A 14,787-nucleotide genomic window follows, 5' to 3' on the forward strand; every position below is an offset into this window, starting at 1 on the left:
GCTCAAAAGAAAGGAACGGGAGATTCTTCATCGTTTGTTTGAAAACAAAGTTTGTGAAAGTTAAATTTAATCCCGACGCAGCATCGATAAGAGCTGATGCAATATCATCGCCCTATTTCAGAGCGTGTGCGTGTGTGTGTGTGTCTTTCTGTGCACAACACGGCACTCCCACCAGCAGGTGTGAGGAGGGCACTTTCCAGCTGCAGCGCCTGGCATCTTTACAAGGACACCGATCATGGCACCCATCAGCACCTTCACCCAGCAACAAGGCCTTTTTTACTCCCCATGAGCCTTGGTGTGTAAAGAAAGCAGGAGCTGTGTGTGTGTGTGTGTGGATGTATTCCTAAATTTTGATTCCTCATGGATCGTTTTTTATGCTCTCACCAGCTTCATGAACTCAGCCCGTGTCTGACTTCTTCACAGTTAAAAAGTCTAATTCATGCACAGCCCTGACTCTTCTCGTGGTGTAAACAAATACTGACGCAGAAAAGTTTCCTTTGTGAAATCTCCCTCACCAGAAATTTAATCTTCCCTATTTCTTTCCTCCTAAAATTTTCCAGCCTGATAAACATCAGCACGCCCAGCCTGAGAGGCCTGACACCTGAAGGCCTCGTCTTATCCAAATGATAGGAAGCTGGAGTTTGGCTGGCGCTCCTCGTGAGATCAGGTGTGTAATAAACGCTTGGATAGAAGGGGGTGACAACCAAGAGGAGGTTTCTCTGATAGACAAGAGTTCATTCTGCCCTGTGAAGCAGCCAGAACATGTTCATGCCCATAGTCATCCAGTGGAAAAATCCAAGACATTAATCACCACGAGAGACTAGAAGAGCAGAGCCAGGAGCCAGCAGAGGAACAGAAAGTGACAAAACTTCTGTTTCAGGGTCTTTTTCAGGCCACAAATCATCTTCAAACATCAGCACGTTGGACTCAACGTCTCCTCTGACTCTGTGTTAACTTTAGCACAGTCACAGTTACAGGGGGAGGGACACTTCACCCCAATGGACATAAATTACCTGAATGCATCATCACCACCCAAAGGCCCCTCAACCGTCAAGTTCTGCTTTAACCCTTTGATGTGTGAGAGCTGTACACCCCCAAGGTACACACACTAACACTTTGACACACAAACACACGCACTCACACACCCATCTGAGGCTTACTCACCCGATGAGGGAGACCATCTGCTCCACTATGTGCCTGCTGAAGGTGACGATCACAAACAGTTTCTGGATGACAAAGAAACACACACACACACACAGAAAGAAAGAAAGAGCGAGTCAGTAACTGAAGCAGGAGGTCACTGCTGGGGTTCAGATCCACGCAGTACGTGCATCATAGTTTGATCAGTAATTCCTTAACACCCACACACTCACACACACACCCTGTCAATTATGCCCATGCATTACACCAGCTGGGCGTTTTGATCTAAAAGCAGCTTTTGTCATGAAGGGCAAGAAATGAAAGACCTGGGCTTGATGACACACGACCAACAAAGTGCACGAGGTCAGCGTTTCACACTGCCTCCATGTGTGTGTGTGTGTGTGTGGGTGTGTGGGAATCTAAGAAGATGTGTCACTGCTGTGTAGGGGGTCCACAGGCTGGCTCCTGTCCAACCTTGTTCCTGCTTAGTCACCAAACCAGAAGGGACAGATAGGCGACTGGCAGCCATTTTGGATCACATCTGCACCGTGTCTTCAAACGAGAAACCAAAAACTCACCAGATTCTGCCTTTGCTTCGCTTCGCTTGCCCTTTGCGGTGTTTGAACATCGCTGTGCTCCTCTAAACATGCGTCTATTTTAGCCGCTTTAAACGCAGTTTGACCAAGTAACATCCAGCTGACCTTCAACATGGCATCAAGAAAGAGCTGCTCAGACCAGGATGTTAGCAGGGACCGTCATTACTGGTCCATGTTGTGTAGAACAGGATTATTTGAACCCACAAAGCCTTTTTTTCTAAACTCAAACCCAGATGCAACAGTTTCCAAACATCCTAAATATATACTGCTGAAATTACAGGGAAACGTGTATGAAGTTATACATGAGAGTTTTCCTTTTTGTGTAATGACGGAGCGATACACAAATGTCACCCAGGATCTGGATATTTGTCTTAATTTAAACACTGAGCTCATAAAAGGTGTTTCTATCATAGCTGAGTGTGTTTCACTCTGACAGCAGGTGGTCAAAAGATCTGACGTTTCTATTTCTGCTGAGGAGCTGAAAACAAAGTGGCTATTGTCAGATTTCTCAGAAGTTGATAACTGTTTCACATAAACTGCTGATTACTGACAGGTTGAGTTTTTTATATATCTGAAGCATAAAAAAGTGTTGTTTTTTTTATAAACTAGCAGAATATTAAGTGTCAGTGTCCTTGTCATCAATGTCTGCACTGCTCAGATGATCTGATACCACACATGAGCTGCAGGGTACGGCAACATAACAGACCACAGTTGCACTGTTACTCCAGTTTCTGCTTTTCCAACACAAACTTCGGAACAATTAGAAAAATATTCTATGAAAACATGCAGCATGTATCATTGAGCATACATGCAGCATGTATCATTGAGCATATTTTACGTCTAGGTGTGTGTAGTTGCCTTTACACCATGTGATGCAGGGGTGAAGCTCAAGTCAGCTGCTCTGCAAAAAACTGAAACTTATCAAGTGTTTTTTTTCTTTTATTTCAAGTAAAAACTGTCTTGCTAGACTAAATATGAGCCACATTCAACTGGTCAGTCCAGGAAAACGTCTTGCTTCAAGTAAAAAAAATCTGCCAATAGAACAAGAGAAATGTGCTCGAAAATGTGCTTAAAACTAGTATAATGTCTTAATTCAAGTAACTTTTCTCTTGGTCCAGTGACAGTTTTTTTACTCATTACAAGCAATTCAGAGCTCATTTATCTCTTTGAAGAACTTGAAATATGACATTTTTCTGGACTGCTCAGGTGAATTTAGCACGTTAGGTCTAAAAAGTTATTTTCTGCTGAAAGTAAGACAAAAACACTTGAAAATATTTCTTTTTTTTCATTGTACCCTCAAATTTTCAGTTGCCAATTTTCGATCAATCAATCAAAAGCACTTTTCATGCACAATGATAGCCACACAAAGTGCTTAACAATTTAAAACAAAACAAAGCCAACAACAACAACAACAACAACAACAACAACAACAACAACAACAACAACAAAAACACATCAATGTACAACCCTCCACCTCAAACCCACCAACCCACAATCCTAGTGCACAAGGTGAACACAGTTGATTCAAATCCCTGCAGATGACCTGAGGAACTGAGGAAACGCTATCAGGAGACCTTCATGAGGAAACACTAAAGGTAAGTAAAAGTAAAATGTTAAACTCACAGTAAGGAAATAAAACAACCAAGCTAAAAGAAACAAATAAGATAATAAAAGATTAAAAGATTAAAGCTGTAAAAAATGAAATGATGAAGAACTAAAACTTGAAGATACAAAATTAAAAAGCTGAAAGTATTTTGTGGTGATAAAAAAATGTTTTTTGATGTTATTTAAGATTTAGGAGAGACATGTATCCACGGGTTACAACATGAAACACAGCAGGCAAAGACGTTGACAAATGACAACTACTGCGGCGCCAAAACAAAATTCACCATCACTGTGTCTTTTAACCAACACGCTGCACACTGAAGCGGCATTATACAGCTGTCTCAGTGTATGATTTCACACCCTGACAGCACTGTAGGGACACAAAAGAGAGTTTTTATACACATACAGTAGCTCTGCCCCCACTCTCCCCTGTAGCTCTCTGCTACACACGGTCACTGTGGATGGAGGATTAAAGGTGGAACAACTCTGTCCCACCATAACACTTCTGTACTTTACACATAGCAGGAAAAGTTAGTTTCCTTCCTTGAAATGTCAATATGACAACAGAAGTTATAAGCTGAAGCTACAATGCATTCTTTCATATTTGTGTGATGAGGTGCTTTACAGACTATTATTTTAACACTGATTCATGTAAGCACAGAGTTTGGCTCTGTGCTGAAAGTTTCATATACAAAGACACAGTCAAATCAGCATTTTTTATTAAAACTAGGAGTGCACTGATCACAGTTTTCTGACCGATCATCGATCTTTAAAAAGCTTGACCTGCCGATACTGATTTTTATGTTTTATAACTGACAGTGTATACCTTCAATGTTCCAGTCTTATTTTATTGAAAACCATTGAACAATACCTGTGAAACAATAAAATCTTTATGGTTTAACTTAAAAAAAATAATAAAGTGTCCTGTGTTTTAGCTCTCAGAGCAAAAAGCAACAATGACTGGCTGTCAGACCTTCCCAGAGGTATATACGGTCAGTTTTATATGTAAGGATGGGCCGATTACCCCAAAATTAAGGAAATTGATGCATGTCTAATGAAAACATACACACTAAAATCTTAAAATTATTACTCTAACAACTCTGAATCTGAAAAAATCAGCTGTCTTAAAGATTGTCAAAACTGTAGTCCTGACTAATGACACACTAATGAATATTTGGGTAAGAGGTTTTAATTTACAAATGCAGCAGACAGGGAGGATGTGAGCAACAGGTAAGACTGTAAAAACTCCCAACACCACAAAAAAACAAGTGAAGTGTAGATTTGTTAAAGCTAAAGTGAATAATCAGAGTGAAACACACCACGCTTGGTTTGAATGAGTGAAAATAACTGTGCCTCCACGACACCTCCCCATGACTACACTGAAGATAGCTCCGCACCAAGACACCTCAAACACTGATAATCACATGTGACAGCGCTCTTTGTTACAGTGCTCATTGTAAAGTTGCATAACATGTCATCTAGGTCATACATGCATTGTCAACTGGAAGTCTCCCAATAATTACTTCTCCAAACTGGGTCTTAAAGCCTCAGAGCCTCACTGAGGGTTAGACACAATGAGGAGAAAGACACGCAGTCACAGTGTTGTCGTAAAAATAACCAAACTTATAATTGACATGTGCAACCTTCAAAAAAAAAAGTTTGACATTTGCAGTCCGACTATTTCTGTGCCTCTCAGAAAATAAACACAAGGCGGTACTGTAAGTAAATCCCCCACGGCGACATTTAAACGGCAACTTGAGAAACAAGTTTTGGAGCGATGCACTTGAACGTGAATTTGGAGCACCCACATCTTCTAAACAGACTCTGACAAGAGATCTGTCATCCTGCAGAAAAAAGGAAGGGACAGCAAGATGTCTGACACAGGAAAGCTGACTCAGAAAGATGAAGTGTGTCTGCTGGGAAACGGACGGTGACATGATAATGACTGGCTGATTTCAGATAGCTGGTAGTGCTGATAAAAGCACAAAACGACGCACACTTACAGGAGGAAAGCATGACATCAGATCCTCAGAGATCAGTTACGAGAACCTGAAGAGGACTGAAGGTACGAGGGAAGTGAGAGCATCCTACTTTTAACGAGTGAGAGCTCATCCTCCACCACACCTCACAGCTCCTCTGTCCTCTCCAGCCTTTCTCACATGTGTCTGCATGACACCAACCCTCATTCTCTGGTGACCCGCTGCGTCACAAAGGCCCTGACATTCACCATTCAGCGGCTTACATTAAAGCATGACGCTAAGCGAGCATGAAAGGAAGCAGGAAAGAGAAGCCTCTCCTCTGAGACTGCTGCTGAGGACACACCTGAAGCGCAGGTATGAGTGTGGATCAAAAAGCAGCTTTCAAACACGTACAAGAGAAGACTGAGGTTCCTCTTTTGTTGCCTGTCGGGCCATGAGGGAGGACGTCACCTGCTCTTCAAAACTTCTCCGTCTCTGCCCACACACTGAATAATGACTGAATCATTTGCATTTAAAGCTTGAGGAGAATGAAACCAAGCAGCTACACCGGGGGGACCAGGGGCCCCCAAACATGCCAGAGAGCCCAGTGAAGTCTTTCTTTCTGCAAGACAGAGAGGGACACACCTCTGTCAGTGGGGGCCCCTGGGACCCCTGGGTGTAATCTGCTCCTATGTGTGTGATTGTGCCTGCCATGCATGCAACCCCCACCCGTCCCTCTCACTTTTCCCTCTTCTCTTTCTCCATCACCTCCCACAGACAATGTTTATCTGCTTTGCCTCTTACTCTCTACTTCCAACCCACCCAGGACCACCACCTTTTTTTTTTTTTTCCCCTCTCAAGACCGCTGCAGGACAAAGCTCTGGACGTACGATAAGGAGTGAGGCACTGTGAAAAAATGTTTGCTTTTAACCCTTTGTCTTTGAGTCACAATGAGAAAATTCCTGCGTTTGCTCTGAGAACAGAAAGTCGAGCCCTGGCGGTAATCACACACATACTGCAAATTCCTGGACGCAAATTGAGGATTTTCCAGGATTAGAAAAAACATTCGTGAAGCCAAGTCTCCTAACAGCATTTTCCTATTCAGGGGTTAGGATGTATTTTTCCTATAAATTCTCAATCTGCTGCAGTCTGGCTTCTCTACTGTACACTGGAGCTACTGGGGGTGCTGCAGCTGCAATCACAAAATGGTTGACTGCCCCTACTTTGGCTGCACAAAATGGCCTCCTCACTACCAGCTGAGGACAGAGCTGCAGAAGAGCCTGTGCATTACTCAAACCATTATCTATCACACTTCTTCCTCCTTCAGCTGATGCATGCAAATCTGAATCTTTGGCTCATTAAAGATCAGCTGTTTGTCTGTTTGCAGAATATGAAATGTAAAAGATGAGAGCAGCACACTCAGACACACAGCACAGCACTGAGTAAAGCGTCATCTATTATGAATGAATGTGATTAAACCTGCGCTCACCTGAATGTGCATTTTGATGACTGCTTTCCCGATGAGTGTTGCGCCAAAAAACGTCCAAAAAGGAACCAAAAAATGTCCACATGTGATCCCTGCCAGGTCAAACAAGGGGTTTGGAATCTGGAGGAACACAACAGGAGTGATGAGACTTTAATTGTTGTGAGTTTAAATCAAGAAGTACAAATAGAACATGAAAAAATAATATTCAAATACATTTTCACAAAGATTTGCTTCATTTTCACCAATTTAACATCTGTTTTTAACACTTTCACCTGTGGAGTGTGGCTCAATTAAATTGTCCAATTTACATTTTTTACTCATTTTCTTTCACATTCAGAATAAAATGACTGTTTTCTTAAACAGCTGATGAGCCACACACTCTGTGATGATTTTTTGTGCATGATTTAAAAAGTAATATGTGATCTGACTCACAGAAGCGCAGGCTAAAATCCCAAAGAAGCCGACCCTCTGGATGAGTTTCTGCACGGCTACTTTTGCTCGGGTGGCAAAGTCCTAAAATGGGAGAAGAAGAAGTTAAAAAAATATGAGATTAAATATTGACTCAGGACTTGATGATGCTCAGCTGATGCACACAGTGTGAATAATACAGATGTCACAGCAGTCACAGGAGACGTCTCAGAGCGGCCTAACGGATTTTTCTTACAACATGCAAAACTGCAAAAACAACAAATAACTCCTGGGGATGTTGTTTCTAAAGTCTCAGACAGAAAAATATGAAGCTGTCCTTCTAAACACTGAGTTTTACCTCAACCGTTTCATGTTTTCTTAACTTTTTGACATTATTTGGGGTTTTAAAATTAATTTCAGGTCAATTTTAAATTAATACATTTCTTAAAGGTTAAAGCAAATAATCCAAGACTGATAAAGTTTCTGCATCAAATTAAACTGTTTGGTCTTTTTCCTGAGTATTCATGCTGCTGGGGGAAAATCAAAGGTGTGATGAGTAAGTGTGTATAGCCAGCTGCAACAGTTTTAAAGTGTTTCATCTAATAAATTACTTTTAATATTTTCAGATGCATCAGAAACATTTTTAGAATTTCAGATCAAATCTTGATTTAAGAGGAAATCTCATAATTAGAGATCTGCTTACACAACTCCTCTGACACATCTCAGCGATGGTGTTTCAGCTTCATCACAAATTTTCTGTCAGTTTACAAACTTTTAAAATTTTCATTTCACTTCTAAAAACATGTTTGTGTCCAGATGAAACGAAAAATCAGCAAAAAAGCTGAATTTGAAATGTGAGATGGTTTTTAAATGAAGTTTAGAAAAGCAGCAGCTGTTAGTTTCTGGCTCCTGTGGTTTTGTCCTCAACTTTAGACTTTTATTAATTTCTGATTTGAGTTTAATCTGACAAACAGAATCATAAAATCTTCAGAAATCAGACGTACAGCTGTGTGAACTGTTATTATTTTGAAGTTACACATATTTTAACAAACTTTAAACCAGGATGATTTTCCTCCCTGAAACTGGAGTTTAAGTCTTCAAACTCTTCTCCTTTTTTCCTACTTTGTTTTTAACATAAAAACTCTTTAAAATCTAACACACATGCTTATTATTCTCAAAATATTTCTGCTGTTTTTATTCTATTTTATACAGATTTGGAGATTTTCACATGAAAAGCAGAGGTGATCAGAAGTCTTAGTTGGGAAATGCTGCCTCTGAATTTTCAACATCAGATAGATTTTCTCATCCTTAAAAAAAACTTTTTTTTAATATAACAAATATTTTTTATGAGACTGTTTTAATATAAAATGAGGGCTCAGCAGTTTAATTAAGCTGGGAGTTATATTTCTGAACATCTTGTTGGCATATTCATCTTGTGAAATCTCGGAGTCACCTGCTGCATTTTCTCAAACAATTAAAAGTCTTATCTCTTAAAAAATTATTTTTCTTGACAGAAGATTCCTGATCTGGTTTAAATCAGCTTTTATTAACCTCCAGAGCTCGTTTTTTGACTCCTTTGTCAGGGGGAACGTGAGAAGAAGACAACAGACTTTGGTCATTCCAATGACTCACATATTCTAACTTTTCTGCCCCTCTCGCCCTATTCCTCCTGACAGCTCAACAAAAGCCTCTTTTCACAGCAGTGACACACATTTTTCCCTAATATACCTTTTCTGGGAAGAGGAGCCTCAATCTGTTTGGATTTTAACCTAAACTAGTTCTGGGAACACAGTGGGGCTGCAAACCTGAGCTCTGATCTTGGACCTTTTTACTGGTTTGGACACACTGAGTATCTGGGTAATTATAAAATGATTAGTTTAAACTGTGTGTCTCATTGTTTGATCAAAATTAATTATTCTTTTGTTATGAAATGATTTTTCTTTGCAAAAATTTAAATTTTGACAAAAATTACAATTAAAAAAAACAAAGAAAATGTTGTTCCCTAATTGATTTGATAAGAGATGTTTTATTTTGAAGGCCTTAGTGTGCTCAGATTGTGATCTGCAGTTAAATTATGTTGATCTAAAAAAAAAAACAAAGTGATTTTTGTTCTTTTTATTTTTATTTTTGTTGATATAATTTAACTTGTTTTAAATTGTTTCACTTTTATCAAAAAGATAATCTTTGAGTGGAAACTTCATGTAATTCTAATCTTTTTAAAGCTCTTGTTTCATTTAATTTTCAAGTTTTCCGTTTTACAGAAAATCTTCCACAGTTATATTTCATTAGATGAAATATTTGTGCAGATTAAACAGGAGTAAATGTGTTTTTTAACTCATTTTATATAATAATCACTTTCCTAACATCTTCAATTTAATCATACACAAAAATATGCTCTAAAAATCAGACTTTTAATGCTTTAATTCACATCCATGTTGCACTGTAACAATTACATGGATTCAAGTTTGCAGAAGTTATTTAAAGAGCTAAAGGAGTTTCTTTTTAAATGCTTCTTTCTGTGTTTTTCAGAATGATAAGTCTTTTTATTAAATGTTTGTTACAGTTGCAAATGTTAAAACTTTGCTGTGAGTGTTAGTTACGAAATGACACACCCTTCATTAAATAAAATCACACTTTCATAATGATGGATAAAACTGACTCACACGTCTGTTATAATTCACTTTCATCACTTTATGAAACTTTTTGGAAGTTTTTCATCCAAAGAAGATGTTTTCTAATTCTTTATGATGTTTTCATGATGCAAAATGTTACCAAATAATTAATTTGAAAGAAAAACCTTCAAGAAGTGAGTCATTCAGGTTCTGGTTTCTTCATTTGAGCAAAAAAAATGTTTAACAAATGTGGCTAACATGGAAAGAGGATTTTACTTTTTAAGAATATTTTTTTCCTGTAAATACATCAGATGAAATCATAGAAAACAAAACATCAAATGATTTTATCAAGAAAAGAGTGAAAAATTGTTTTCTGCTAAATCTTAGGCCTCTGTTTCTTTTAGCATTGTGTAAATTTAAAAATCTGAGGCTTGGTGGGGGCTGGCAGATCATGATCATACCTAATATGGTCAACAAAACCAGTACAGTGCTGATGACATTCTCTACGGGGTGCAACCGAGCGGTCAGGAAATTTGAGAGACATGGGAGGTCGCCTAATAAGGCGCTGGTGGGGGGAGCGAAGGGACATGCAATCTGATTGGTTCACGGTTTGAATTTCTGCCTCCACCGAGGTCCAATCAGGACGGTTTCTTCTTGGACTAGTCTGCAGTTTTAATTCTAGCCTGTCCCCATGTGTGCAATTGTGTGCGTGTGCGTGTGTGCGCTGCTCAGCTGGTGGGAGACAGGGAGAGGAGGAATGTGTATGGTTGGTTTACAGCTGAACCACTGAGGACTGGTTCTGGACCAGAGACACCTGACCAGTGTGGGTGCTGCTGTAGTGCGGACAGACCCGAGCGTTCCCATGGAGAGCGCCTGTGAATCCCCTTCGTTTTATGACATCATGACACGTGCGTTGTTTACATTAGAGCTGCTGTATCTGAGCTGGAGGCTCATGCAGTGAGCAAGCATGGAAATATCACCACAGCAGTGAACAAAGGGTCCCAGAGGAGGTGAGGGGAGGGTGTGTTCATGCCTGTGTGTGTGTGTGTGTGTGTGTGAACTTGTGACACTGTGATTTACTATAGTTGAACTCTGTACTTGGATTCTCTCTCTGTTCTGCATTTCTGGACCCAGGAAGCATCTATCTTGGATGGCTGGGGTTCAGACATCCAGACTCTGTTGTTGACGGCTTATGGAAAATCACCATCTTTGCCAGGCAGCTTGCCAAGTGCTGCCTGCCGATCCCCCCCTCCTCCTCCTCCCTCATCCTCCTCCTCCTCCTCTTCCACCACCCCTGTCACCACCGGCCCGCAGGGCTGGGCTTAGCAGCAATTACATTTGGTAAGATCTTGTCAAGGGTGCAGCGTCATTAAAACCATGGCAGTTCTTTTGGTTCCAGGTTTGGATGCTTGGCACAAATGCTTTACTCAGCAGTTTACAGAGAGTCACCCCACATGGAGCCGACCTCAGCGCAGAATAATCACATATGATCTGCTGTTTATAGGTTCAAAAAGGAACACTTTACAGGTCTGGAGTCCTGCTTTTTACAGCATGTTTCTGACCTGTCTGACATGAAAACAGAGACCTGTTAAAGTGAGAGCTTACGCTGCTTATCGAGGTAAAAACGGTTTAATTGATGTAACAAATAAGGCGATTAATGAAATTATGTCATGGGACAATTTACTGAAATGAAATAAAATTCTGCTCAGAGAAGAATGACTCAGTGACATGACCAGACTTGAATTTTATTGAATCAGGGAGAACTTTTCTCTCTAACAAGATAGTTTTAATGTCTGGTTACTGTAAGGCGCTGACAGAAGTTTGGACATTTTTTTTAAACCAACGTTTCTTCCAGATTTTTTTTGTTGTTGTTGTTGGAGGGGATGGTATGGGATTTCTTTTTTTAGTTTCAACTTCTGATAAGATTTTTCCTCTTGTTGCATGTTATGAATCTAAACTTGCATCCCTGCTGGATTAGATATTTCTTTATCTGAAGGTGCCGAGAGGTTTCCCCCTCTCAGACACAGAGGAGAATCTTTCGGAGAGATCTGCAGAGCAGCTTTCCTCAGCCGTGATGATGGGGTACAGAGTTCAAACACAGACAAAAAGCAGGCAGCGACAAGGCGCTCTGCTCCATGTGGAAACTCAAAGTGTCTGACAAGGAAAAATCTATGCATAGCCTATACACAAGTCAACACCCACGCACATTTTTTCTCTCCCGCGCTCTCTCTTCCTCTCTGTTTTCCTTTTTTTTTCTCAATGAAAGTCTTTCACGCAGAAGACACACATCTCCGGAGCGGTCGAGAGCCCCCCGACACGATGACGGCTAAAGTTCATCTCATTAACTCCAACAAGTCTGCGCCTGCTCGCCCAGGCACAGGAAGAGGAGTGATTAAGGAGTCCTGACGCAACGTTAAGCTACAGTCCCCCTTTCAAGAGGAAATAAAAAGAAGAGCTGTACATTGAAACCTATATGGACACACACAGTCTTTCATGCGCACACACAGACACACATAAAAAATGCACCCCTGAGTCCACGTTGACAAATTCTTTAACAAGCTGTGGTTAAAGGGAAGCTGGTTTTACTCTGACTCACCCCCCTCCTTTCAAACAGTTTACTGGAAATAAAGAGGGAGGAGGAGGGAGGGGGCACTTTCAGAGAAGTCACGTGACGGGGCCGGGCAAACCACAGCACAGAGAGTCTTTGAGTTTAGTAGGCCAGGGGGGAAGGCAGGCATACGCCCAGCGCAGATGGCCCTGATTTGAGTTACAGGAGATATGATACTGGGAGCTGGCAATCAAGAATTCACAGACTGTTAACCCCTTCCGTGCCGGATGAAAGAAAAACACACAGGGCAGGAAATATCTTCATTATCAGGTTACGAGCAGTCATGAACCGGATCCATGCAGGCAGGATCCTCGGAGGCGGTCTGAGGATTCCTCCTCAGTACACGAGCGCTACGAGCTAAAGATTTAAGAGGGGGAAAAAAAAGAAGCTGATGTTCATGACATCAGCGTCTGGAGCTGTTAGAAAAAGCATGACTTCATTATTCTTGAATAGCTCTGTTGAATGAATGAGAAAAAAAATTTCCTGAGTGCTGTGCTGCTGCTGAGCATCACGTGCACTTGTGGCAGGAAGTTGGCACGTGCTGGTTTGGAGAAATACCACTGGGTTTAAGTCAAGCTGCTGGCACCGACAGTCCTCTGTGACTGGAGTGTAGGGGACAAAGTCAGCATCTTAATCCAGCTGCTGCCACAGGGTGTGTGTGGGAGAGATCTGAGCGTGAGTGCGTGTGGAGGGGTTTCACGTCCATGAGGACAAAATTTAACCACTGCCTGTCTGATACACAGAGATCAAATGATACCAAAGCTCCACGTATCCAACACCGGTGGAGTCTGTTTCCACTTGGGCCTACAATCCGCTAATTAACAAACTGCAACGGACACAAATCCAGAGCGGATGAATTCTTCTGTCCATCTTTTAAAAAAAGTTAAAGCGGAAAAGCAGGAAAAAAAAACTAAGACGCGGAATCTCCTCGAGCAAAAGAGGGAACCCTGAGAACATCCGAGCAGCGGTGAAAGCCCTGGCGAGAGAAAAAAATGTTTCCGTATGTTGCAGGTCCTCGCTGGTGCATGCAACCTGCCTCCAGATGCTGTCCAATCACGCGAAGGCACATTATATACATACACACAGCTGCCACATATCATCAGAGAGGGAGGGAGAGAGAGAGGAAGGGACAGAGAGTGTGCAATGCACAGCGGGAGTTGAACGGTGCGTGAGAAAGAAGAAGAACAGAGGAAGAAACAATATTTCAGAGAGAAGAGAGAAGAGAGGAGAAGGCAACAGCTGCTGCGTCGACTCTAATCTGCCTCCGTATCATGGATGCGAGGCAAACAGGCGATGCTCCTCCTGCAGCGCTCTCTTAGTTTGTTTGCGAAAAAACAGACACGGGAGCTCCTCAGCGCTGAGAGCATCATTAAGACAAACCCTCCTGTTCCCCGTGTTGTCCGTTTTGTGTCGTCCACTGTCTCTGCGCTTTCCTCACCGTTTGAGTGGGAAGCAGCACTTTATCAGTAAGTGATGTCAGAGTTCCACTCACACATGTGGTCTGATGCTGGTGCCAACCTATCCAGCTGTCCACAGCATCAGGCAGCTAGAGTGGACCCTACAGCGACTCGGCTCTCTGTGAAGCTGCAGCACGTACTCTTCTCACCGCGCTTTTCTTACTTCCTTGTGTCTGTTTCAGTATTAGTGTCTTTGGTTGGTGTGCGGTGCAGAGTGTGATGCTGAGAGAGAAAATAAAAGCTGTTGATGCACTGTTTCACAAGAGCAATACCTAATGAAGACATACTGTGTGCAGCACGGCTTCATATCCCGACATAACATTTATGAGCATTTTGCGATTGTATATCGTTGTATACTTTCATAAAAATCAACAGAGGAATGATCAACAAAATCAAAACCTAGGCGAGGCAATGAATCACATGTTGCTGCTGCGGAATATAAAGTTTTATTTGCGTCATATGACCCAGCCAGAGGGAAAAAACCTGCCTCAACATCCTCAGAGCTGATGAAAGACACTTTGAAACAAAATTAGAATATCTTTAGTTTGCTAAACAGGAACAACATGATTTTTAACAAGGATGCTGTTAACTCCTCCCTTCACTCTTGCATCTTTGCACAAACTTAGATCAAGGTGACGCTGTTAAGTTCTTGTTTACATAATAAGAGGCTGTTCTGCATGCTTACCTATGCAGCCAGGAAGAAGATTTTACTGCAGTGGATCAATAAAAAGTATCAACTGTTGAAGGCTGGGAAACAGTGGTGCTTGATCTGCTGCCATTAGAGTACCTTACATGAATACGAGGGAGGGCTGAAAAGTTTATAGCCTGACCAGGAAGGAGTTATGACATGAAACTTGGCATGCATTTTCTTGGGTTGTTTTCTTGAGTTGTTGCTGTGGCAGGACGTTCGGACCTTG

At 41.4% G+C, this 14,787-nt stretch overlaps 1 protein-coding gene across 3 annotated transcripts in view; it reads right to left on the bottom strand.

Annotated features, from left to right (window-relative positions):
- The window catches only part of LOC141791833 (vacuole membrane protein 1-like), an 87,065-nt gene that overhangs the window by 21,154 nt on the left and 51,124 nt on the right, over positions 1 to 14,787 (bottom strand). For all 3 annotated transcript variants that reach the window (XM_074672493.1, XM_074672494.1, XM_074672495.1), the window contains 3 exons: positions 7,218 to 7,298; positions 6,789 to 6,905; positions 1,165 to 1,226 (listed from right to left, as the gene is read on the bottom strand). In XM_074672493.1, the coding sequence (XP_074528594.1) occupies positions 1,165 to 1,226; positions 6,789 to 6,905; positions 7,218 to 7,298 (260 nt within the window). The remainder of the gene's footprint in view (positions 1 to 1,164; positions 1,227 to 6,788; positions 6,906 to 7,217; positions 7,299 to 14,787) is intronic.

This window comes from Halichoeres trimaculatus, unplaced genomic scaffold (genome assembly GCF_033239565.1).
Source record: "Halichoeres trimaculatus isolate MK-OKI-2021-1 unplaced genomic scaffold, fHalTri1.1 fHalTri1_scaffold_6, whole genome shotgun sequence".
Taxonomy (NCBI): domain Eukaryota; kingdom Metazoa; phylum Chordata; class Actinopteri; order Labriformes; family Labridae; genus Halichoeres; species Halichoeres trimaculatus.